The following is a 23879-nucleotide window of genomic DNA, read 5'->3' as shown; positions in this document are numbered from 1 at the left end:
AATTTGCCACCAGTTCTAAAATACATGATTATCTTTCCTTATCTCTATTTATGTCAGCTTCTCCAAGTTGCTTAAAATCACCCTAGAATTTCATCCCCATCTCAATGCTTCTTTCTCCAGGAAACAGTTATGTATCTCTGTATCTCTATGTATACAAGTTCAGTTTCTCAGTGTTAATAATATTATTTTCTCATTAATTGTTGAATTTTCAATTCCTTTCTATAAAGCTCTTCTAAACTAAAAATATATAGTGTAGGCAATTAAAAAATAAGTTAACTGACATAGCATAGAATATAATAAATTGTAATCACTATAATTGACAGAAACAGTGTTAGTGGATGATATTTATAAACACGCTATAAAAATTCTGTATTTTCACGGTTCACTTTATTTGTATAAGCCTTCCATAAATATAAAGTGCTATGCAATATTAGAACATGTAGCATACCTTTATAATCCATAACCATTATTTCTTATACATTGTTTATATATCCAGATTTTTAAAATTCATGCAAAGGAAACTTAACAAGTTATAACATGTAAACTATACATGTCACATTAGTTTACCTATGCCCCATAAGTTTATTTCTTTTTTAAAAGATATAGTACATGTAAATCATGGTTGTGATAAACTGAAGAATGACACTAAGATCAAACTGTTTATGTGTTCTCTTTAGTGAATAAGTTTAACAAACACATATAATGATGTTTTTAATGAGTGAACTCAAAGTTTCATCAGAAAAAGAGAAGTACAAATCGTTTTGTCCAGGGCCCCTCCATATCACAAACAATGTCATGGAGATATAGAAAGTTTGAGTGATTTTCTAAGATACATACAACTTTTTATGTTGACATCTTTGTGCCAAAGTTTGTAGGAAAATTTCTAACATTTCTTCTGCAGAAAAAATAAGCATCTTTCTTCCTTTGGTACCTTTGTTAGGGTGTCAATAATGCCTGAGAACCCAAATTCTTAGAAGAATAACGGTGACAAAAATAAACAACTTTGCTCTAATGGGAATCACGATGTACAGCCAGGCATAGATCTGCCTAAGCCTGATAATGTTTGCCACCATCAAATGCATTATTCCTTTGATACTCATAATTAGACCATGCGAGTTTCTTATCACTAATATAGCCAGATACCAGATGGCTCTTTTCATTTATATAATCTTATTGAAAGTAACTTTATTACTTATGCAATATCAGAATTATTATAATTTTATACAAGTGTTGATCTTCAGCATAAAAACTCTTGTAGATTACATGTTTTTAAAACTTGCAACTTTTAATTCTTTAGTGAATGCTGTTCATCTTGATTTCCATGTGCCAGCTTTATTGAATCCACTTTGCTGGGGGAAAAAACAGATAACAAATTCAGTACAAAAATAAGTGCACTAATCTGAGATGAATACACAGTTCTCAGATGAAGAAATACAAATGGCAAATAAATACACGAAAAAATGTTCATCATCATTAGTCATCAGAGAAATGCAAATTAAAACAACTGAGATTCCATTGCATTCCAGAAAGAATGGCCAGGAGCAAGAAAACTACCAACAACAAATGCTGGAGAGGATGTGGGAAAAAAGGAACTCTCCTGCACTGTTGGTAGGAGTGTAGACTGGTGCAACCACTGTGGAAGTCAGTCTGGAGATTCCTCAAAAAGCTGGGATTGGAGGTCCCATTTAACCCAGCTATTCGACTTCTGGGCATATTCCCAGAAGAACTGAAAACATCATACCCCTGTGATATATGTGCACCCATGTTTATAGCAGCACAATTTGTAATAGTCAGAGCTTGGAAACAACCTAAGTGTCCATCAACTGAGGAATGGATAAAAAGCTGTGGTATTTTTATACAGTGGAATACTACTCAGCTATAAAGAATGATCACATTGAGATACTTACTAATAAATGGCTGCAACTTGAGACCATACTCATCAGCGAAATAAATCAAACCCACATGTATAAATATCATATAGTCTCCCTAGTGTAAGAAATAGTAATAGTTTATGGTAATCATGATTCCCCATTACATTGTTTTGAAGCCTTATAATGATCACAGTTGTAATGTGTTTGTCCTGGTTTTTTTATTTTACTATTTGTGATGGTATGAACAGCTAATTTGAGGGAAACAAGTCATTATAAAAGCCAGTACTGGTATAATATCATCTTACTCTGAAGTCCTACCATGCTCTTGCTCTTCTGTTTCCATTGGCTCTGTCATGTTGTACCTTATTGAATTGTATTACATGTGAAAGTATAAACAAATTTTCTATGGAAAATGCGATAATATAGTAACCATTGATTATTTTCTGTTATTTGGTTCTGAATGCCCTGAACACTCTCATTCTCTTGAATGTTTTTATACTATTTTGTTATGTTTGATACTATATTGAAGCTATACTCAACTATTTCAAAGAAAGAGACATCGTGGTAGTTACTGTTAATGACGGGTTGTCTTCTGGTGAAATACTGTGTTGCTTACATTTTTCTGTTCTGATCTGCTCTGTTATGTCCTGTTTTGTCTTAATCTCTTTAAAATAAAAAAATAAGTCCACTACCAAAATTTAAAAAAATTCATTCAAGAGAGAGTGGTTTATTAAGCATTCCAAGCTACTTTCTATTACCAAATTCATCAGAGTAGCTTTTGATCATACATGAGGTGCTAAATGCCAGATAAGCATATTTGTGACATACCCCAGAGTCATAGCCTGATAACTTACATGTACTACAAGAAGTGCAACACCCACAAAGTGTTCAGAGTCAAGGATGAATACAGTAAGACTTCTGAGTCTGTTGTTAACCATACCTGCTAAGCCAGGCCATCAAGTCATGGGAGACTAAAGCTTTGGAACTCCCGCCATGCACACTAAGCCCTATGATACAATATTGGATCATGATAAGGCTGCTAAATGAGAAAGAAAAGTGAAATCTGAAAACTGTCTGGGGAAAGCAATAAATAGAAGGCAAAGTATGAATATAATTAGGTTTTATTCTTGTAATTGATTCCGCAGCCTGATGGAACGTGGGTTTCAGAATATTTTTAAGCACATTTTCCAGATGTAGCATCCCAGTAGCTCATTAGGCTGACATATTTGTCATTAAGCTCCATACTTTGGATCCCACGTAGGAATCCCAAATGTTCCGCTTACATTCACTGCGGCAACAAGGCATCAGGAAAAAACTGCCTTCCGCACAGTACTGTGCACCTTCTCCAGGTATCACTTTCATTGTTGTACCTATATACTATAAATAAAATGTAAATACTGACTTTTAAAATCAGTCAAATTTAATAGAACTTTGTGTTGTTCACTTATTACTCTGCATATCTCTTAGGTTAGCTTTGAAACCTTTCATGCTTACTTGATAGAAAATGGTAGTTAAAAATACATGTTCTTCATGTTGAACAAAATAAATCAGATACAGAAAGTATGACATATTTTCCTCAGGTGTAAAAAGAAAAAAATATTGCCTATAAGTAGAAGTGAGACTATTAGGGACTGGGGAGCTGGCCTAGGGAAGACAGGAGAAGACCAGAAAGGGGAGAGGGAAGAACAGACATGACATGATGGATAGATGGAAATGTCACGGTGAAACTGGTAAATTTCTACAATTAATACATGCTAATTAAAAGGTATGCCCTTAATGTTCTCTTGTCACATTATTGATGCTAATTACAAATCTGAATTATAGTAACATTTGGTCTTAAATTGTTAACAAAAACTAAGTTAACATAGAATCACAAAAAACTAACTGTAATTTTTTATTTAAAAGTAACATAAAGGCATTTATTGTGATACAGATTAGATGTTTTAAAAACCATACTCAAGTGTAAATGTAAAAGATCACTCACAGAAATGTTTCAATTAAATAATCATTTTTATCAGAGCAGATCTATTTTTATTAGAAAAATGGATATTTTTCTAAAATAAACCATCTCTTTCCTTAGTTGTGTCTATGTCCTATCTTATACCAGGACACAATATAATGTTAGCTGATTTTATACTTTAAACAAAATATACAATATGGCAGAATTTTGCTGCTCCTACCTTTTGACCCTAATGTACAGATTTTACAACAAGATCTGTGTGAAAAAAATAAATATTTTTGCAAGATTTTAAATATCGCTGGGAAGCTAACTTTAGAAGAAAGAGATCAGATAAAAGTGTAACACCTGTGACACCAGTGTGAGCTTTAATTTTTTTTTTCATTAGTAGCACTGAAAAAATATTGCATGGGAAAGTTGCACTGCAGTTTTTAAATTTTAAAGGCTTATTTGAGACCATTTTCATCTTATGCACACTAGTAATTGAGCCATGACTGAAAGTCCTCCCTTTCTTCTACACTTGATGCAGCCCAACGGAGCTTTTGTTTTAAAATAAATTTTACTGTGATGTCCACAGCTACAGTAAATTATTATTTAAGACTCCAGGTGTCTCAGGTTTTGAAGAAAAAATATATTTTTCTTCAATTTGGTGTATATGGTTTTGGTTGAGCTATAAGAAAATGTACATATTATCTCAGTCTTTCTGTCTTGCTTTGGTACTGCATCCTGAACAAATCTTTCCCACCTCTTTGTCAGCACCTACTGTTTTTCCTTCCTTGGGACAGGAGTTTATGTGTTCATTTCATAGATCTGCAAGGTGCAAATAATGTATAAGACTGAATTCTAAAGAAAGGTACAGGGGGTGCTGGGGATTTAGCTCAGCGGCATAAGCGCCTGCCTTGCAAGCAGGCAGTCGTGAGTTCGATCCCCGGTACCGATAAAAAAGAAAAAGACAAAAAAAAAAAATTTTTTTTTAAAAAAAGAAAGGTACAGGGGGCTCCATTTTATCCTTCATTGATATATGTTTGATGAATTTTCAAAAAACATATTACCATGATGTAACTATTTACAGCTGAATTTATAACTAAATACAATTAGTAAATTAGTTGCACTTTATTGAAGCATATAATTTTCAAACATACTAAATGTTTATTAATGTTCAAAGTAATTGCTCCCTGCAGAACATAGCACTTACCCATAACTTTAGAGTAACAAGGTTCACAGTGTATTGTTTGTCTATAAATCCAAATACTGTCACCTGCTTTCAGGTTTTCCAAAGGCCGTTTGCATATTTCACACTAAAGAAGAAAAAATAATATGTAAAATTTACATAATAGATTAAGTATGGATTCTTAGGCAAATGGAGATAAACAATCATATTTAGTTTATTCAAAACTGTCTTCTATAGCAACACTCAGAGGCAGCCTCAAAAGAAATCATGGGGTGGCCAGGAATATAGCTCAGTGGCATAAGTGCTTGCCTGGCAAGCACAAGCTCATGAGTTCAATTCCCAGTACCCCCTGCAAAAAAAAAGAAATCATGGGTTAATAATAGTGATAATACTAAAAAAGAGAAGTCATAGGAAAATTGAAAGTATACTACTCCATAGCTCACATATTAAGCTTTTCAAAAAATTCTCACAGCATTTCATGGACTCACTACTATTGAAGTTTTATACTTAACTCAAGGATAGGTTGACCACTGAATATCTCAAACAAAAACAAACCCGTATTTATGTGGCTTACATAGGGTCCAGGTGCTGTCCATGTGCAACCCCATCATGAAAAACAAAGTGCTAATCTTACAGGTTTCAGGGGTAAGTTTGTTTTGAGTTGCAGACCAACACAGGAAAGCATTGACCTCTTTTTTTGTATCTGTCCACTGCTGATTGGTTGAATTCCAAATACTGGGTTATTATTGACTGGCTTTCAGAAATAGGCTCGCTATAAGTAAATTGTCACTGATCAACTTGACAGGTTTAAACTAGCTTGAGTTGTTTTCTATTGCCATGACTGTAGCACAATCTATCTTTCTCTATGAGTGAGGGAAACATTTTAATTCTGTTATACTGTATATCTATATTGAAAATCACATTGAAGTTGTAATAAATGAAAAGTATGTTTTTCATCAAAGGATTAATCAAGATTTTTCTTATTTCGTAACGTTTTCTGCATAGTATTTTTAAATAAAGGCCTAACACTTTTATTTAGTTGAATAAATTTCATAACTCTAAAAAAGTAATTGTAAGTTCTTATAGGTTATTTAATCTTCAGACTATATTTCTGTAATCCTATATTGGATAGATGGATGTTTTGTTTCTCAAAATAATACATCATATTTCTGATTACTGTATGTTACTGTCTGAAGATAAGTAGAACAGAAGTCAATTGACAAAGAGTAATACCTCTTTGACTGGATTACATAATTTGCATCAATTACAGAAAGACTTTAGTAGAAAGAACACAGATTTGGTCAGTGTTTCTCAAACTGGTTGCATCTCACCTATATCAAAGGGGCTTTTAAAAGGGGACTGAAGAGATAGAAAGAGGAAGGAAAAAGGGGGACAGAAGGAGATAAAAAAGAGGATTAAGATGTACCAATCCCCATGAGGAATATAATCATCATGCACTATAAACATGTACTAATAAAAGAAAGATTTTTTTAAAACTACTGTTGTCCCCAAACCATCTCTGAGATTCTTTGCTTAATTCAAGGCTGGTGCCAAGTTTTTGACCCCATACACTCAGACTGTTAAAATATGTGGCCAAGATTAGGAACAGTTGGTATAGTTAAGCACCTCATTTGACAAGTAAGGAAACAAGCCAAAGTAATTTGAGTGATTGTCCAGTTACACAGTGACAGCTAGTGACAGAGGCAGAACAAGAACTCGAGTCCATGGCATCCCATTGGTGGGCTGCAGCGCTGACCCACCAATCTTATTATGTGAACAAAAAGAAACAGCCAGCAAAAACCAAATTGTAAGGCATTCTGCCAATGGAAGTTTACTATCAATTATTAAGGCACAACTAATTATGATTAATCATAGTCTCAAAAGTAGATTGTTCAACAATCGTTAAACCTATAAGGCTACTTTCATGATGAATGAGTTGTTCACTCTCTTCTAAACAGTTTATCTTCCTTTTAGAGTTTATCGTACGTTTTAACATAATGAATGATTTATTAAAATGTAAAGTTTTTATAAAAAGAACAAATGTTTATCTTTTCCACAGAGTTAAATCTCTAGAGAAAGAGCGAATAGGTGTATCAGTAATCAACTCTGAGCCTACAGCCAAGATAGTAATACAAAACTCTGAAGTGTAGGCCACAGGACTCTGAAATATATTTAAGTAGTGCATTATTAATATGAATTATAGAGTTTCTAACAACTTTAACTTCGACCCTTGTATTTTAATAAACTGTTTTCATTCCAGACATTGTGCCATCTTACATGTAGTTTAGTGAAGTAAACATGTTTACCTTAAAGCATGTGGAATGACAGCAAATTTGTAATTCATCAAGAATCATTTTAGTTTCCACACCCAAGGGTTTTCGACAGTAAGTGCACATGTCATTTTCAATGACAGACCTACAGAAATATAAAGAATGAAAATAAATTTGCCATCATGTAAACACATCTCCTCTCTATATGTTACTTTTAATGATACTATAGTAAATTTCACTAAGTTCTAGGAAAGATCAAGGTTTACTTATTCTAATTATAGATTTGATTATCTAGCTACTCCAAAATAATGTCAAGGGATGAACATAATGGAAAGTCTCTGATTATTAATGTAGCAACAATCAAAGAAGCATCTGAGCAGGACAAAAATGTTCATTCTCCCTAGTTGAACTAGATTTTAAGTACCCCTGGAAGATAGATGAGAGTTTTTAATTATTAATTTACACATATCATTTTACTGAGTATATGAGAAAATTACACTGCTGATGAATGTAAGTTTTTAATTCTCAAAACATTCAATAGATCAAAAATAGAAATCCATTCACGACTGAATTTATAAGCTCATAAGTGATAGATATGTAACACTCAGGTCTCTGGGGTCTCACTCACTATAACATCCCTCTTGGTATTATAGTTAAGTCAACATACTAACAGGGATGTATGTCATGATGAAATTTACATTCTACAAAAAGATATAACCCTGCACAAATTTGATGAAAGAAAACTAATGCTCAAAAATAACTGAACTGTACATGTGGCCAGAGTTCAAAAGCCTATGATCACTACAGAGTGTTAAGAAAGGCCACTGTTCCTTTCCTGTGTTAAAAAACACGTGTTAGAGTTTACTGGTTTTGAGGCAGTAGCATGATGGCCTGCTATTTCCAGAGCAGAATATATAATAAGGCGCAGAAACAAAAATAACCAATACTTGCTTAGCATTTAATATATGCAGCGAATTTTCCCATGCACTTTACATATAGAAACTTATTCATTCTTTGTAATGCCCCTGAAAATTCAATGCTAGCATCTTTACATCATTTTATAGGAAAGGGAACTGATGCACAGAAAGGTAAGCTAACTGTTGCTATCATGCAGGCAGAGAGCAAATATGAAAGGGGCAATTGTGGCCCTAGGCTCCCTGGCCTGACAAAGGTATATTGAGCTCCTTGGAAGAAATGAGTTAGTTATGCCCTGGAACACAGGTATAGCAGCAGAGAGGGGCAAAAGAGGAAGAAAGAGACAGTGAGACAGGATAAAGATTAGATAAACTTTATCTCGTTCTACCTACCAATGTCCTCCTAATTGTACGGATACAAGTGAATATTTTTCCATTCCATTCCATAACTACTTGCTTATAATAAAGCTATCTGGCAAATATTTCCCCATGAATTCTCCAGATAGATAGATAGATACATACATACATACATATATATATATATACATACATACATACATACATACATACATAGGTGAGATGATAGATAGAACACATATATTCTACAATTTCTTGCCCAAGATTATAAACACTTTAAGAGTAGAAAATAGGTGCTATCATCTGTCCCATATGCACTTTTTCCAACAAGTCTTTCCTGACATCCCCCAGAATGGGTGCCCTATAATCTGTGTAGCCCACAGGCACTGAGGTAGGAGCTGGGAATACAGAGTGGTGATTTGGCCTCTGGCGAGAAGTTCTTCCACTGGGGAAGCCAAATGTGTCATTCAGTGGTGCAAGTGTAATGTGGACAAGCAAAGAATTAGGAGAATCCACTGAGACAACAAACAACTGTAGAGGGTGTCAGGAAAGACTTGTCAGAAAAAGTAAAATCTTGAAGAGGAAGAAACACCTGAGGTGGCTGGGTAAGGTGGGTACAGGAGCCTTGGGGAGGAACTCCAGGCAGAATGAACAGGATGGACAAATTAGGGCATTAGCAGTTTAACAGCAGCAGGTTCTGAAGCCCTATAGATAATGTACAAAGGACTTGGGCCTTTATCTCATAAAGCGGCAAGCACTTTTAATGAGCTAAAAATGCTTAGATGAAAACGCTAGGCACTCAGCCAATTCCACACACTAATCAACAGCAAAAGTCTGGTGGACAACTGACTTTTGCACTGACAACTAAGGAAGGTTTCACAAAGAGCCTTCTGGGCAGGAATGAAATTCCTCGTGTTGACAATAATATAGGAACATATTTTCCTTCCTTAAATTAGCGATAAAAATATGAGCCCAGGGAAAACTTTGATGTTGATACTGGCCTTGTTAAGATCTTTCCAAAAATTATGGAAATCTTAGTTCTGGAGGTTTTTGGTTACTTTATGCTCGTCATTCTAATATTTATATAGATTACTTTTCTCCTCAGAGAGGTGTGACCTAAAAGGCAAAACCCTCAGCAGAGATTTCATAATGAAAAATCACATAAAAGCATCAGATAGAGGCTATAATTTTTATTTTAATTGACAAAACAGAACATTTTCTTTATCTATTTATCATCAGTAGACATCTAGATTGACTCTGTATCTTGGTTATTATGAGCAAAGTAAAATACAATGAACATAAAGGTGCAGAGATCTCCTTGGCATATGGATTGTTTTTTCCTTTGGATATGAATCCAACAGTGGGATTGTGGTATCAAATGGTAATTTTGTTTTTACTTTAAGAGGACCCTGTATACTGTTTCCAATGGTAGTTTTAATAGTTTATATTCATACCACTAGAGAAACAGGATTATTTTGACACCTAACCCATGTATACTTCCCTTAGAAAATAGGACATGGGGTTGTGTTTTCAAAAAAAAAAATTATAGAGTACCTGTAAGATGCCAAACACTGCATTAGAAGCTGAGACTACACATAAAAAGTAAAATATGTCTTTATTCTCAATGAGTCATATATACAGCATGTGAAAATCACCACCCGTGAAATATCAGACATTTGCATAATAGCTTTTTACCAGTGGTGGGTTAAAATACTAAACATTTTCATTTACTCCGCTAGAAATCTGTAGGCCATCCTCTCCTAAGTGTCACCTAAGAGCCCAGTGAATATTAAAGCTAAAGAGGATCACTAGTCCCAAAAGCATGGAGTGGGGCCTGTTCACCAGCACCAATTCAAAATTCATCGTAAGCCTACTCCTAGGAACTGAACTGGGTCCAGAGTGGGTGTCAGCAGCACATCCATGCAGCTGAAAACTACAAATATGGGGGATAAGGTCATTCTCTGAAGCAATGAAGCTTACATACTAATACATGGTATTCTGGGGACTTCTAAGAATCATCAACAACAGAAAGATGGCCTGTAAGACTTTTAGAATCATGAGCACAAAAATCAAGAGCAGCAACAGCCAAGAAGTCAAGAAGATAATTCCCAAATGTAGAGTAGTACTCCTTTCTTTTCATGCATATATATATAATAATTAGCATTAGAGGAACCACCCCCAGAAAAAAGGTGAGAAAAATACAATGTACATATAAGTACCCATGCATATTTGCATGTATATACATACATAAACATACAAACTTCTGTATACTCACCTGTCTGAAGTTGAATACACAGTTTGTATATACTTTCCAGAGCTAGTCTCCTGATACTCATCTCTTGGTACTTCACTAGAAACAAACATGTATGACATGTGAGAATCAGGGTAACTTCTATAACACTGATGTACACATCCACGTACAGGGAAGCAAGCACATTCACATCCCCTCGTGCAGCCTTACTTTACTGTTCCTTGTAATGATGCAAGTCAAGATGGTGTGATGGCATTTCTTACCCTTTCATCTGAAGTACTGATGCACAAGACACCTTTAAGAGCATGTATCACCAAAGTAAAAAGAGAGTAGGGAAAAAGAGTACAGGAATCAGTTGAGCAGACATAGACGTCATGGTGTTTCATGAAACTTGTACTTGTTCTTCACTTATTTACTAAACTTAAGTGATGCAGAGTCTAACAAAGTTAAAGAAACAGGCAAAGGTGAGCACAGCAAGTTCATGCCCACATACTGTTCCCAGGAAGAAGCAGAGACTCTTGAACTTCTGCAGAAAGCTTTAGAAATTTTTATTTTCACTTGAAAACATACAAAGCAGAGTAGCTTATAGTGAAAATGAGATAGGTGTAATCCTTAAATCTTGTATTTTCCATTTTATAGATTGGTCCCAATTTGTAAACATCACTGTTTCCCAGAGACAAACAAAATCTGAATTCACTAACCAGCCGACTCCTTATAATTGCTTCTCAAGTACTTAAGCTACCTGGGAATATATTAGAATTAGAAGCAATATACCCCTACCATTCAGGACAATGACTTCTAATTCTGTATCTCTCACTTTGGATTTTTTAATGGGAAATATATCTTTCCCTTCAAATCACTCACAGGCAGATTGCTGTCAGCACTAAAAGAAACTACTACAGAATATAGTAGCCCACAATGTCAAATAGAGTTCATACATATTTATGTATGATATACATATCATTATTCCTATTCCACTGAAGAAGAATCTGAGATTTAATAGCTTTCCCAATGCTACATGGTTGGTTAGTGATGAACAAGGACTCAACCCTGAATCGGATCATGGGGACTTTATATTGCACAACATGTTCTGTCAGCATAGATTTTAGAAAAGTTGAAAGTACCTAAGGTACATCACCATCAATGCTGGATTAAAGCATGATGACAACTAATCCTTCCAGGATTTTTGGCCCTAAAAACCAATTGTCCTGACATAAACAACATTAGTTTCCTTAGCGATGGTTTTCAGATCTAAATGTACACCAGAAATATGATGAGTTTGTTAAAACACAGATCACTCGACCCTCCTTGCAGAGTTTCTGATTCAGCAGGTCTAGGGTGGAGCAAACAAATTTTCATTTCTAATAGGTTCCCCTGTGATGCTGACCTTCCCAGTTCACGTTCTGAGAATCACTGTTCTATATGTATACATGACACACATGCACAGGTACAGGTACAGATACAAACATATATGCTGTAGTTTAAAAAAAAATCCATAGTCAGCACAGTTAAATATTTCAAGGATGTTTTAGTTTCTTCATTATTCAATAAATCCGAAACTCTAAAACATGCCTAACTCTAGGAAAAAAATCACCATTCCTTTAAAAATTCAAAATCATAGCTGTTTAAATTAGTTCTCATGAGACATTTTTTTAGAAGGCAAAATATACTGGAGTAATATCCCATAAAGATATGTTATGTAAGTAATTATTATGTAAATATAGAATAAAATATTGTTATTTTTATTCTATTCGCTAGTGTTTGCTGTCTTGCCTTCATTGTAATACTATTTTGATACTATTTATCTTGCCCATTTCTTTTAGGTTTAGTAAATATTGGCTTTTAAGTTTTACTCTGAAATATTTCATCTTTTAGATTAATGGAGATAGAGAAGAAATCATTATCTTGAACATACCGTAGACTAAGAACTAAATTAAGAGCAAAATTAATTTGGAAGTTGTATCTTTGCAGAAACTTTTGGAATGTTACTCACCTCCTGGCATGTACTGAGTTTCCTGGAGCCTCACAGAATCCCCTACACCCAGAAGAATTCCCTGGGTACTCTAGTCTTTGAAATGGACTCATACATGTATGGTATATCCACATTTATGTGCTTTGCCATTATATTATTCCACAATTAGGCCAATTTCTTTGAAAACCAAATGGATTCTGAATCCTTTACTTTGGTTGATATTTTCTAAAACATGCATTTTTCCCATCAGCAGATTTCATTTCAATTCCCTGCAATTTTTGCCAGAGTATCGCCACTTAAAGTTATACCCTTATTTTGAAATATAATTTTCTGCAACAGTAGATGAGTCTTTTCATTAAAATGGCACTCCAATAGAAATACTTGTGTAATTTTATAAGGTTTATTACAATAATACAGTCATATGTTTTGTGAGGACTTTCTACTGATAATCACATTATGCATACATGAATTATTTTGAAGTACTCTGTCCAATGATTATTATTATTTATCAACTGCTTAATATTGGCAGCGTTTTAAAGTAACATATGCCTAGAGCTCAATATACTCTTAAATGATTTTCTTTTTGAAAAAAAACATACCCAAAAATGATGGCATCTCTTGTTAAACACAGATCATCTCGAAATTATAAAAAGATAAAAATACTTGCAATACATTTCCAATACCTATTCTCTACGTACGTCCTTGTATACATAACAGTGTCCTTCGGTCTTACGTGTCTGGTTCCAGTATTGGAGCTGCAACACAAAAAATGTTTAAAAAGTTATTTATAAAGATAATAAAACAGCAAAGGCATTATCTAATTCAGTGCAGAAAGTAACATTTGTGTGTCCTTTCTAAACTATAATTGTTGAAATATTAATGCTAAAGTGTCACTAACTTTTTACAGAATTTCATTGTATCTTCCATTTTTGTTCTTAACAGCCAGTTTTGACTTACTTCCACATATTATTATGAAAATTGGTCACTCAGAAAATCTGTTTAGAGCATGAAGATTATTTTGAATATCTGTGTCTGTTTTCCTGGCATCGTGATCACATTTGTAAGCCATAACTTTCCCTATAAATTTCAAATAAAAAAGTGAGCTACACAACAAAATTTGAATTAAGTAAAATTTTAGCTCTAGACAGACAATGTAAACACCAATGTCACAGTTGTACTTAATGGAATTGTAGATTTTTAAAGAAAAAATGTATTTTATATTTTCCCATCTAAGTATCTCCACAGTCACCAAGCTGCTAATTTAATACTTTGATATAAAATTATTTACAAATTACATATAAGCTGAGATAAAATTAGAAATTTCTTCATTGCAAAGAAAAGACCAGCTTGGATGTGAAATTCAGAAATGAACAAAGAAAAAAGGCAGAATCCTCCTGTCATTTGTTTTGCAGTTAACTGCAGTGAATGAAATTGTATCTAGATTTGTAAGAATGGGCAGAAGTTCTTATGGATTCATTGTGTGGAGCACTGGGGAACCCATTGACTTGGCTGTCTAGTCTGAGAGAGCGCATGCACATATTTGCCACTTATAATTAGGATTTAATCCTAATTCTTATAAGAATTTTTATCTTATTAAAGTCATAAGCCAGACAAGGGGTTACATGTTTGTAATACCAGCACTTGGGAGGCTGAGGCAGGAGGATTTCTGTGAGTTCAAGACCAGCTTGGGCTACATAGCGAGTTTAAGGCCAGCCTGAACTACAGAGCAAGACCCTGTCTCAAAAATAAATTACTTAATTAACCATTTTATGTACAGTTAGTCTCTATATGCCTGTCCTATTTCCACAAATCCATGAATCCATGAACTACTTGACACTCTCTGCAGAAACTATTGTCTCACCTGTGAGGATAATCTATAGACCTGAGCCACATCATCTAACATCAGGGGAAAATACTTGCATCAGTGATGACAACCATGGCAAATTGCGTCCTATAACAAACTTTCACACCCGTAGGGCCATTTTAGAAAGTTTAGAAAGAAACACATCTGAGAATTTATCATGTTAATGAAGATGATCCAGGGGATGCTTTGAGATGTTCCACTTTCTATTTTGTTTTTAATGAAAGGCAATGCTTTGAAGATTATAGGAGAAATCTGACCTAGATTTCTGCCACTCTAAAAATGTCACTGTATTTAACAGAGTACTGGCACTTTCATTTTTCTCTATGGAAAAGAAGAAATTGTTAATGCAAGAATAGTCAAACTTTTAACTGCTTTTCCTCACTCCTGTTAGTAAACTCTTCAAGGAGAGACATGAATGCCTACAATAGAGTTTAGATTTCATTCAAGCCTTATCATTCTCAAACAGGCTGTTCTTTGCATTTATGGACAGCTCTTAAAGAAGAGGAAAACATCTGTTCACGAATCATCTCCGACACACTGAAAGATTACCTCCTGATATTAATACAGACGTTTCATAAACACACGGTTAAATTCAAATGATTCTAACGTAGTGGAAAGGTAAAATTTATTAATATTAAAAGGTCTTCTAACATGGATATTACAATCTGTCATCCCAGGAGTAATAAGCCTATTTGGAATTGTTTTAAAATACTATTCCAATCCTATAATGTACAAATTAAAACCCAACCTTAATCCTATAGGTAGGGTCAAAGGACAAATGTCCCTGCAGGGACTGAAAAGTGTTTGCATTTTCCTCAGCAATGTAAAATTTTAAAAAATTACCAGTTTACAAAATCTGCAAACAGAAGAGGGAAATAATTTGCAACAACACTGTTGTGTACTGAATTATGTTTCCTAAATTTGCATGTTGAATCCCTAACTCTCAGTGTGATGACATTATTTTCTCATTTCTTCTGTGATAGAACATCCTTTCACGAGTAAGCCCAACTGAAAAGATAGGACCTCTAGTCCCTTAATTATACCTAACAATTTACTCATATCTTTTACCTCAGTCACTTCCAAACAATATTTATTTTTGTTGTTGTTGTTTTGTACCAGGGATCGAACTCACAACCTTGCATTTGCCAGCCAGGTGCTTATGCCACTGAGCTCACTCCCTAGCCCTGAATAATATTTGAAGGAGGCTGGGTAAATTCCTATTCCCCAAATAGTGGACATATTTTCAGAACAAATAGATTCTACTAAAATATATCCTTCCTCATTTGATCAAAGACTTCTGGGATCATGCAAAGAAGGCAGAAAATGATTTGGAGAATAAAGGAAAGAGCAAATAGTTAGACTCAAAATCCATTTATAGACATTACAGAAAACAGTGAGCCAGCTCTTTCCTAGCCTTTCTACTCTCTATAGAAAATATCAACAGTCTTATAACATGTACACACACACACACACACACACACACAATGCCTTTTAATAGAAAAGGCAGAGGCACCACTTTAGGACTTTTTTCTAAAGAATCACCTATTACTTTTAGGGTTTCTTCTTATGTGGGGGGAAGATTGAAAACCATGGAAACATTTTTAATCCCTTCCTGATTTAAACAATCTGTAACAATAATGAAACAAGGTTTCTATCATTCTTCCTTGTGGTAGCAAACAAGGTATAACTAGGACTTTGGACCAGGAATGAAAATTGTAATCTCTCCCTGCTAAACTGCTGAGTTCCCAGGAACTTAAAATGCAAAACAACTAGATTTTCTCTAAAATTCCAGTTTCTTTTAAACCCTACCTGGTGAGTAACTGGGTTAGAGAGTTTGAGTTCCAATAAGAACTCATTTTAAATATAGAGTCACCCACATTTGGTGGCCACTAAGCAGTTGAGCACTGCCTGTGCGCCACACATTCATGGAAGGCTCTGCACCAAAGGGCCATGTGGAGAGTCTACTTTTCAAATTCTCCTCCTAGAGAAACCAAGAGCTTTTTTCCTTTCTTATTTTTTCCAATAAAATCTCTCCCAATTTATAAAAACAACACTGAAAGTTCTTGTTTTTGTTTTAATTGTTATTTTCATGAGTTTGGACAAGCATCTCTCACAATCCCCATTGTTTGGGAGTCAAAACAATGAGACTCATTGCTTCCCTTACTTTCTTTGGCAGATTTGTAAATAAGGCTGCTAACGTCCAATCTCAAAGCTGTGGGAGAAAAATAAAACCCATGGCACAGTGACTGTGACTGTGGCTGAAGTAAATAAGCATAAATAAATAATAGTTAACAGAAGTGGAATAATGTGGTAGTGGGCACTATTGATTCCTCTGTTTTGAGAGATGAGTTTCATTTCTATTGCTGCCCTCAATTTTTATACCATTATAACGAATTTCAGTTCTTAAAAATATCTCCTCTCATGGTCCTGAATCAGAATATGGACTCCCACTCACAAAACTGATAATAAGTATGCAAAGTACTATAAAAGTCTCATTTTATATGCAATGATATTTAATACTTTTTACATAGCAGTACCCAGACTATCAATAGTTGATAAAATATGCAAATTAGGGAGCGTCTCATAGGCATAGTTAAGCCTTACATTTAAATATAAGTTTCAGCCAACAGAAGCCATGCAGGTCCCAGGAGAAGAAACAAAATAGACAAGAACACTGCCATCCCCTCCTCTGCCTCATAAGCAACCAGCTGATTTGGAGGAACACAGGTTAAGTTGTTAGCAACTGAGAAACAAAAACAATTTAATGCTTCTATTGTTTGATTGACTTTGCGGACCTAAAGTTGGTAGCTAATCACTGTCTATTAAGAGGATAACAATATGGATTATAGCAAATATGGGAGATTTTCTTCTGTCTTGTTTTTGAAATCCAATATTGTTCTTATTGTTTTGTTTCATTTTATTGTTTTTCTTTATTCAATGTTTTTTATTAAAACATTTTTAATCCCTTCCTGATTGTTTGTTTAATCCCTTCCGTTTTGTTTGATTTTATTATGTCTGATGGTATAAGCAGCAATTTTGAAGATAAGAGGCATTATGGTAGCCATTGTTGATTTCCTATTATCCTGAAGTCCTGTGTCACTTCCACAGTTTTGTTTTGATTGGTTTTATATGCTTTATTTTGTCTGGTTTTATTCTCTTTAAAATAAAATTTTTAAAAAATTAAATAAGTTTCATGCTTTTAAAATGAGTAATTGGAGTAATTCACTTTTTAGTATGAGTTACAATGGAAGTACACTAATTGATACATTTAAAAATGTGATATTTCAGAAGTATCAGAAGTATCAAAATCATTTGATTTTGCAATCTGAATGATGTGAAATTAAAAACCAAATTTCTCAACATAAGTGCTAAAACTATGTAATCTTGAAGATCATATCTTTCAAATTTAGAAACGGAGGCAGAAGCTTTTGGATTTGCCTCACTCAAACCCCAAACTATAAATGAAGGTCTTCACTGATAACTGGAGCCACCATCTAGTGTCAGGGACTCTTAGATGCCTTGATGACTTTAGCCATGGGTTACAGTCCCCTTAATGTTTTTTGTTTGTTTGTTTGTTTGTTTTTTGGTATTGGGATTAAACTCACAATCTCACGTTTACAAGGCAGGTGCTTACACCGCTGAGCTAAATCCCAGCTCCCAATTTTTTTTTTCTTTTTCCCCTTAATGTTTTAAACAGCACTTCCCTAAATACTTAGGGAAAAGAGAATAAAATTCAATGGAGTATTTTCACATTCTTTATTCTCCTAACGTCAAACTGGGATGATTGACAGTGATAAATGGTAAACTATCCCCAAATTACATGAATTTGGCGACCAGAATTTTGTCCCAGAAGTTGTTCTGTCTCTCCTGGTAACACTGGAAGAACAGAGTATCAATAGCAAAGAAGTTGGTGGTTTTCGTTACAACTCAGAGGAGGCTCTAACATGATCTTACACCAAGTAGCTGTTTCATAACTTCGGAACTATTATATGAAGAGACAAGGGGAAGACAAGCCAGAGAGTGGCCTAGAACAGGTCTTTCCTCACAGCCTACGAAGGACCAAACCCTCATGACCGCTTTCTCTAGGACTATTGTCCTTTAAAACTGTTAGACAATGAATTTCAAGGTTTAAGCTGCCAGCCTACAGAAATTTGGTATAGCAACCCTAACAAGCAGTACAGATTCCTTCTAACCTCGCAGTGTGACTACACTCGGTTTCTCTGACTGATGCTGGGTATCTCCCACTCCCAGGGCACTTTTTACACACGACTAAGTGGACACTGCATCTTTATTTCTCTTACACCTCTCATCCAGGCTCTTTACGAACCAAAGATATTGTGAGGGGAGAAAGACAGAGTTTGTACTTTGTGAAGGAGAGGAAACCACAATCTTACAAATCTAGCAACGATAGCAGATAACTAAAAAATACTCTAGGCATGCCTTCAAAAAAGCATATTCCCAAAGTGGTATAAATTATAGAATAAGTGGGTTTATTAGTGATTTCATAGCATCTTTATTGTTTATTAAATAGTAACATATCAAAATTAGTGGAATGAACCATAAGACTTCAATGTGAACAATTACACTAATGTTTAAAACAAACTACAAAGTTCTAAGCTATAAAAATCATAAAATGTGCATTTATTTAAGATACTTACACTGATTAGTATCATTAACTGGGTTGTAAGAGCCAAGAAAAAAAAAAGTTCAGACTCTCATAAATTTAAAAGGTGTTAAAGGGTGTAAGAATAACTTTTTGTTCTTTAATTAAGACCACATCTATTGCATGGTGTCTTTACACTGGCAAAAGATGAAGAGCTGTGAGTCAAAGTGTGAAAAATAGATTTTTATAGAAGTCCAAGCCAAATGCTGTAGGGTTCAGCGAATGCTTTATTCCAAACTCTTTCCATGGAAGTTGTAGTAAAAAGAAAATTCTACAGTTTTGTATATCTACGGGCACTTAGAATTAAAACCAAGAAAACCATTAATTCTCTGTAGACACAAAGAATTGCTAAAAAAGATAAAACACTTTGTTATTAATTATTGCAACAACTGCTACTTTTAAAGCGTAGATTTCAAAAATGTTTGAAGGAAAACATGAGTTATGTACGGAGTAAAGGTAAAGGATAATTTTTTAGTGTAAGAATCTATTCATGCTATAACAGTGCAGTTTATTTTCCACGCTGCATTAAGGTGTATAAAACTCTCTTACAGAGAAGATTTGGGGGAAAATGGATTTGGGGCACCAAGAAATTATGGTTGTTACAATAAAACTTTATGGAGGATAAGCTCTGATGACAGAAAGTTATTATCTCTCTCCTAACTACTCTTGCTCTCTCGTGAGCGTAGGAGGTATGTATTAATAGCTGGCAATATGTTTCACTCTAGTCAGCGAACTTAATTTGCTTTCGTAAAGCATCAAGCATACTTACAAATTAAGAGACTCTATATAAAAATTATTATTTAATTTCCTTAGTACTAGTAACTAAATCTTAGACATTAGACTTTAGTTTTAAAGGGATATTTGTCCCCCTAAAAGGAATAGACTAAGTGAAATAACGGATATAATTTTTTTACTGACATAAGATAATAGGCCCAATTTTACACTTTTTTTACATATTTTGATAAGATTTGTCAATGAGTACATCTTAAATATTTTATATTAAAGAAAGTCAAAGATTCATAGAGAAGTTGGATGATGTAAACATATTAAATACAAGATGTAACAGATAATTTCAGTGTTCTAGATTATCATTGTTCATTGAAACTGTCATGAGCAGGATAGTCAGTGGCTCAAGCAGGGAGACCAGTTATAAGAAAAGAGATTTCTTCCATTTGTTTTCAATGATGCATGCTCAGAAGGTTAGAGCCAGAGGGCAGTAAATTTGATCTAGGTGCACTGTCATAAACCACTGATGAATTTGAGCATCAGCCTTTAATTCACAGGACATTTGTTAAACACCTAATACGTGACAGGCATTCATCCACTGTGTTATGCACTTTGAGTAAAGATATCAACAAGACAAATCCAATCTTTGCCATTAAAGACCCTATAGTCAGAAAAATGATTAAATAATAATCCTTTTTAAAAGATAAATGTAGGACAGGAAGGAGAAAGACCCTGAATACATCTAGAGGAGCACCTGATGCAGACATGGTAGGTCAGGGAGCTTCCCACAGCCTTGAATGAGAGACAGCTAATTGATACCTGAACTTATCCATGCAAGAGAAATGAATGACTGAACGACGAGTGAAGAATATGCAAAACAGAGGGGATGTGGATAGAGTTTACATGTAAGAGGAGGGTAACGGGAGATGCTGATGTGAAAGCCCATAAAATCCAGGTCAAGGTGTTCTTTGGATACCAGGCTAAGCAGTATGACCATGACCCAGTCAACAGTAATGAGAAGCCAATGAAGGATTTCAGTCAGAAGAATGACATGATCAGATCTGTGTACTGGGAAGATCACTGCACAGTATAGGACCTGGATTGAAGGGCAGAAGGCAAAACTGGCAGAAGAACCACTTAGGAGGCTAAACAGTCAACAGACTGCAGTGGTACTGGGAATCATAGCAGGTCTCAGACTTCTCTGTGAGATTATTTGGACAAACATTCAGAGTGGTTGTATGATTATGGAGAGTGAAGCAACAGAGTCAAGGTTATCCCAAAGTTTATGTATTGAACAAAAATATGAGAAATACACTGTAGGAATACATGCAGAAGTTTCTCTTTTGTTAGAATACTAAATTGTTGGAAACGCATTAACAAATAGGAAGTCCTTAAAAAGATAAAACTATAATATCACAGATAGGACTTTGTCTTCTTTAGGTGAATGATGTCTTTTCTTTAGTGGCACTAGATACACTTTTCAATAACCATTTGGGGGTGAAATTTTATTAGTTAGTCCAAAAACATTTTGTAGGCTATAGATTATTTGGTATCTTTCTTTAATATTTGCTCATGTTACTGATAAGTCATATGATTTCTTCCTGAATAAATGAAAATTCTGTGCATATCTGTACTTGTTTCAGTTTTTGTGTTCCTATAGAGTCCAGAGAGGCTGCTTGCATTGTGATAGATGACTGAAGTTTATTCAGTCCCTACCTGTGAGTTAAATATACAGCTGCTGGAAATGTCAGCAAAGTCACATAAAAGAATTCACTGCTGTCATGCTATTTAATGCTATTAAATAATAAGCATTTGTGCCTCACTGAATTGATGTAAAAATGCCTTGTGGCTGTCCTTCCTACTGAGAGGTGCTTCAAAATATTCTTTTCTTTCCCTGCATTAAAATCAAAAGGCCAATAGGTGTACACTGTAGTGGCTGAATCAATGAAATGAAGCTGTCTTTTCAAATAGTTTGTTTGTTTTCATTTTTCTGCTCTATGCCAATTCTTGAACATCTTGGCTGATTCTCAGCAAACCTGAAATGCTACTAAAGAATAACTGCACATAGGTTAGTTTTGCAGCCAAAGGTGCCATCATAAAACAGTATGATGGCCAATATTTTAAAACTTTTCTTCTTTAGCAATCATATTGCTATAAGGAAAGTGTCTTCATTCTATAGATAGTGATTAGGAGTTGCCAAAATACCTTTTTTTAAAAAAAGTATTAGCAGTAAAACAAAAGGCAAAACTTATGGAAAAGTTACCACTACCTAGCACGTTTGCCAGAGGGAGGGAGAGACTGAGGTGGGGGAAGAAAAATACATTTTCCATTGTTAGTTAAGTATCACTATATGGTATTAAATTTATTTCCAACATGATTGGGAACCTTCTAATGCTGCTGCTGATATAAAGAAAATTCCACTCTAACAAATACCAGTACAGAGAAATGGTTCTACTCAATGGCTACTCATGCAGTTTCAGTAGTAGGTTCTACATCAAAAAGCCTGCTGGTATCTCAGCGCAAGGGCTAGGGAGTAGCTCAATAGTCAAAGCCTTGCTTAGCATGCGCAAGGCCCTTGTTTGACTCCAACAGAAAAAAATCTCTGTGTCGCAGGTGTTGTCTCTTCTCCCTGTCAATTCTAATACTAGTTCTCTAGAACAATCATATCTGCTCGTAGTTCCTTAGGTGTGAGGAAAAGCATAGATGGCATAAATAAGGGGTGGGAAAAATGTGAGATCATTTAACCACAGAGTTTTGATATATTTTTCTTTAGGCAGTGACATCAGAAGTGTAAGTATATGCTATATCTTCTTTCTTGAGAAGGCTACTTTGTATATTTGAGCTACAGTTTTTTCTTCTGCAAATAAGATACATGAACACATATCTCAAAGGGTTGTTCTAGGATTAAATGTGTACAAACTTCCCTAGTGCTCCATAATTACTCTCAAGTAGCAATTGCTGTTGAACTGTCTTTTATGCCTTCTGCTTGAGAGACCCCAATATCCCGATGATAAAAACTTACAAACAGAAAAAAATAAAACACCATTGCAAAACAAAAAAAAAAAAAAAGGACTTAGGCTAGTGTGTTGCATCGTTTTCTTTCCCTTAGAGAAGTCGAAGTATTTTTTCATAAATAAATTGTTCTATACATTTCAATGGTGAACTGTGACTCCCAGATATTACTTATTATGATAAAATTGCAAATCTGCAAAGCAATTTGGACTTGTAACATAGTGTATACTGGTACATTATCTATTAATAAAGCACTTTAAGTAAAAGACTTCATGCAAAAATAGCAATTAAAAGACAGTTCAGAGCTCAAAGTGAAAGTTCAAAGTTAAAATTTGCTGTTAAATTTTTGTGAACCCAGATGAGCTATGGATCTAGAATTTTGAAGACTCTAAACATCTACTTCTTAAAGCTATTTTTTCTTAATTTAAGTTTATTCATAGTTCATTTAAGTCGTGAAACTTAACTTTTTGTAGCAAAAAAAAAAAAAAAACAACTTTAAGTTGTCCTAGGAAAATAAGAAGCCCTGAAGTGATTTAAAAATAATGTGATTGATTCTAGAAATATACCATATGTTTGCTTGTTACAAGGGGACACATAGTTCATAAATGTGTCCCCATTCAAGACACAGAAAAGACAACAATGAAAGAAGAAAAATTCCAACCCTAGAATCTTGGGAATATGTCAAGTTGGTCAGGCAAGGTCACTTACCGATTAACATTTCTGAGAGCTGAAGGGTTCACTTGAATAAGATTGTCCAAATCTAGGCTGTCAAAAAAAAGAGAGAGAGAACAGAAAAAGGTCAGGCAAGCTCAATAAATCCATTTCATCTGGGACAACAGACAGAAAACATG

The 23879-nt window shown here is 34.5% G+C and overlaps 1 protein-coding gene across 1 annotated transcript in view; it reads right to left on the bottom strand.

Annotated features, from left to right (window-relative positions):
* Positions 1 to 365: 365 nt before the first annotated feature.
* Scel (sciellin) overlaps positions 366 to 23879 on the bottom strand; it is a 148897-nt gene continuing 125383 nt past the window's right edge. The window contains exons 27-32 of the mRNA XM_013141489.3: positions 23737 to 23793; positions 13447 to 13518; positions 10816 to 10890; positions 7306 to 7414; positions 5024 to 5126; positions 366 to 1349 (exon numbers count right to left, since the gene is read on the bottom strand). Coding sequence (XP_012996943.1) covers positions 1333 to 1349; positions 5024 to 5126; positions 7306 to 7414; positions 10816 to 10890; positions 13447 to 13518; positions 23737 to 23793 — 433 coding nt within the window. The 3' untranslated portion in view covers positions 366 to 1332. The remainder of the gene's footprint in view (positions 1350 to 5023; positions 5127 to 7305; positions 7415 to 10815; positions 10891 to 13446; positions 13519 to 23736; positions 23794 to 23879) is intronic.

Source organism: Cavia porcellus, unplaced genomic scaffold, assembly GCF_034190915.1.
Source record: "Cavia porcellus strain 051 isolate PalLab524CR breed Dunkin Hartley unplaced genomic scaffold, mCavPor4.1 scaffold_4, whole genome shotgun sequence".
NCBI classification, from domain to species: Eukaryota; Metazoa; Chordata; class Mammalia; order Rodentia; family Caviidae; genus Cavia; species Cavia porcellus.
The sequence above is the reverse complement of the archived record's forward strand: the minus strand, read 5'-3'. Positions and strand labels throughout refer to the sequence as shown.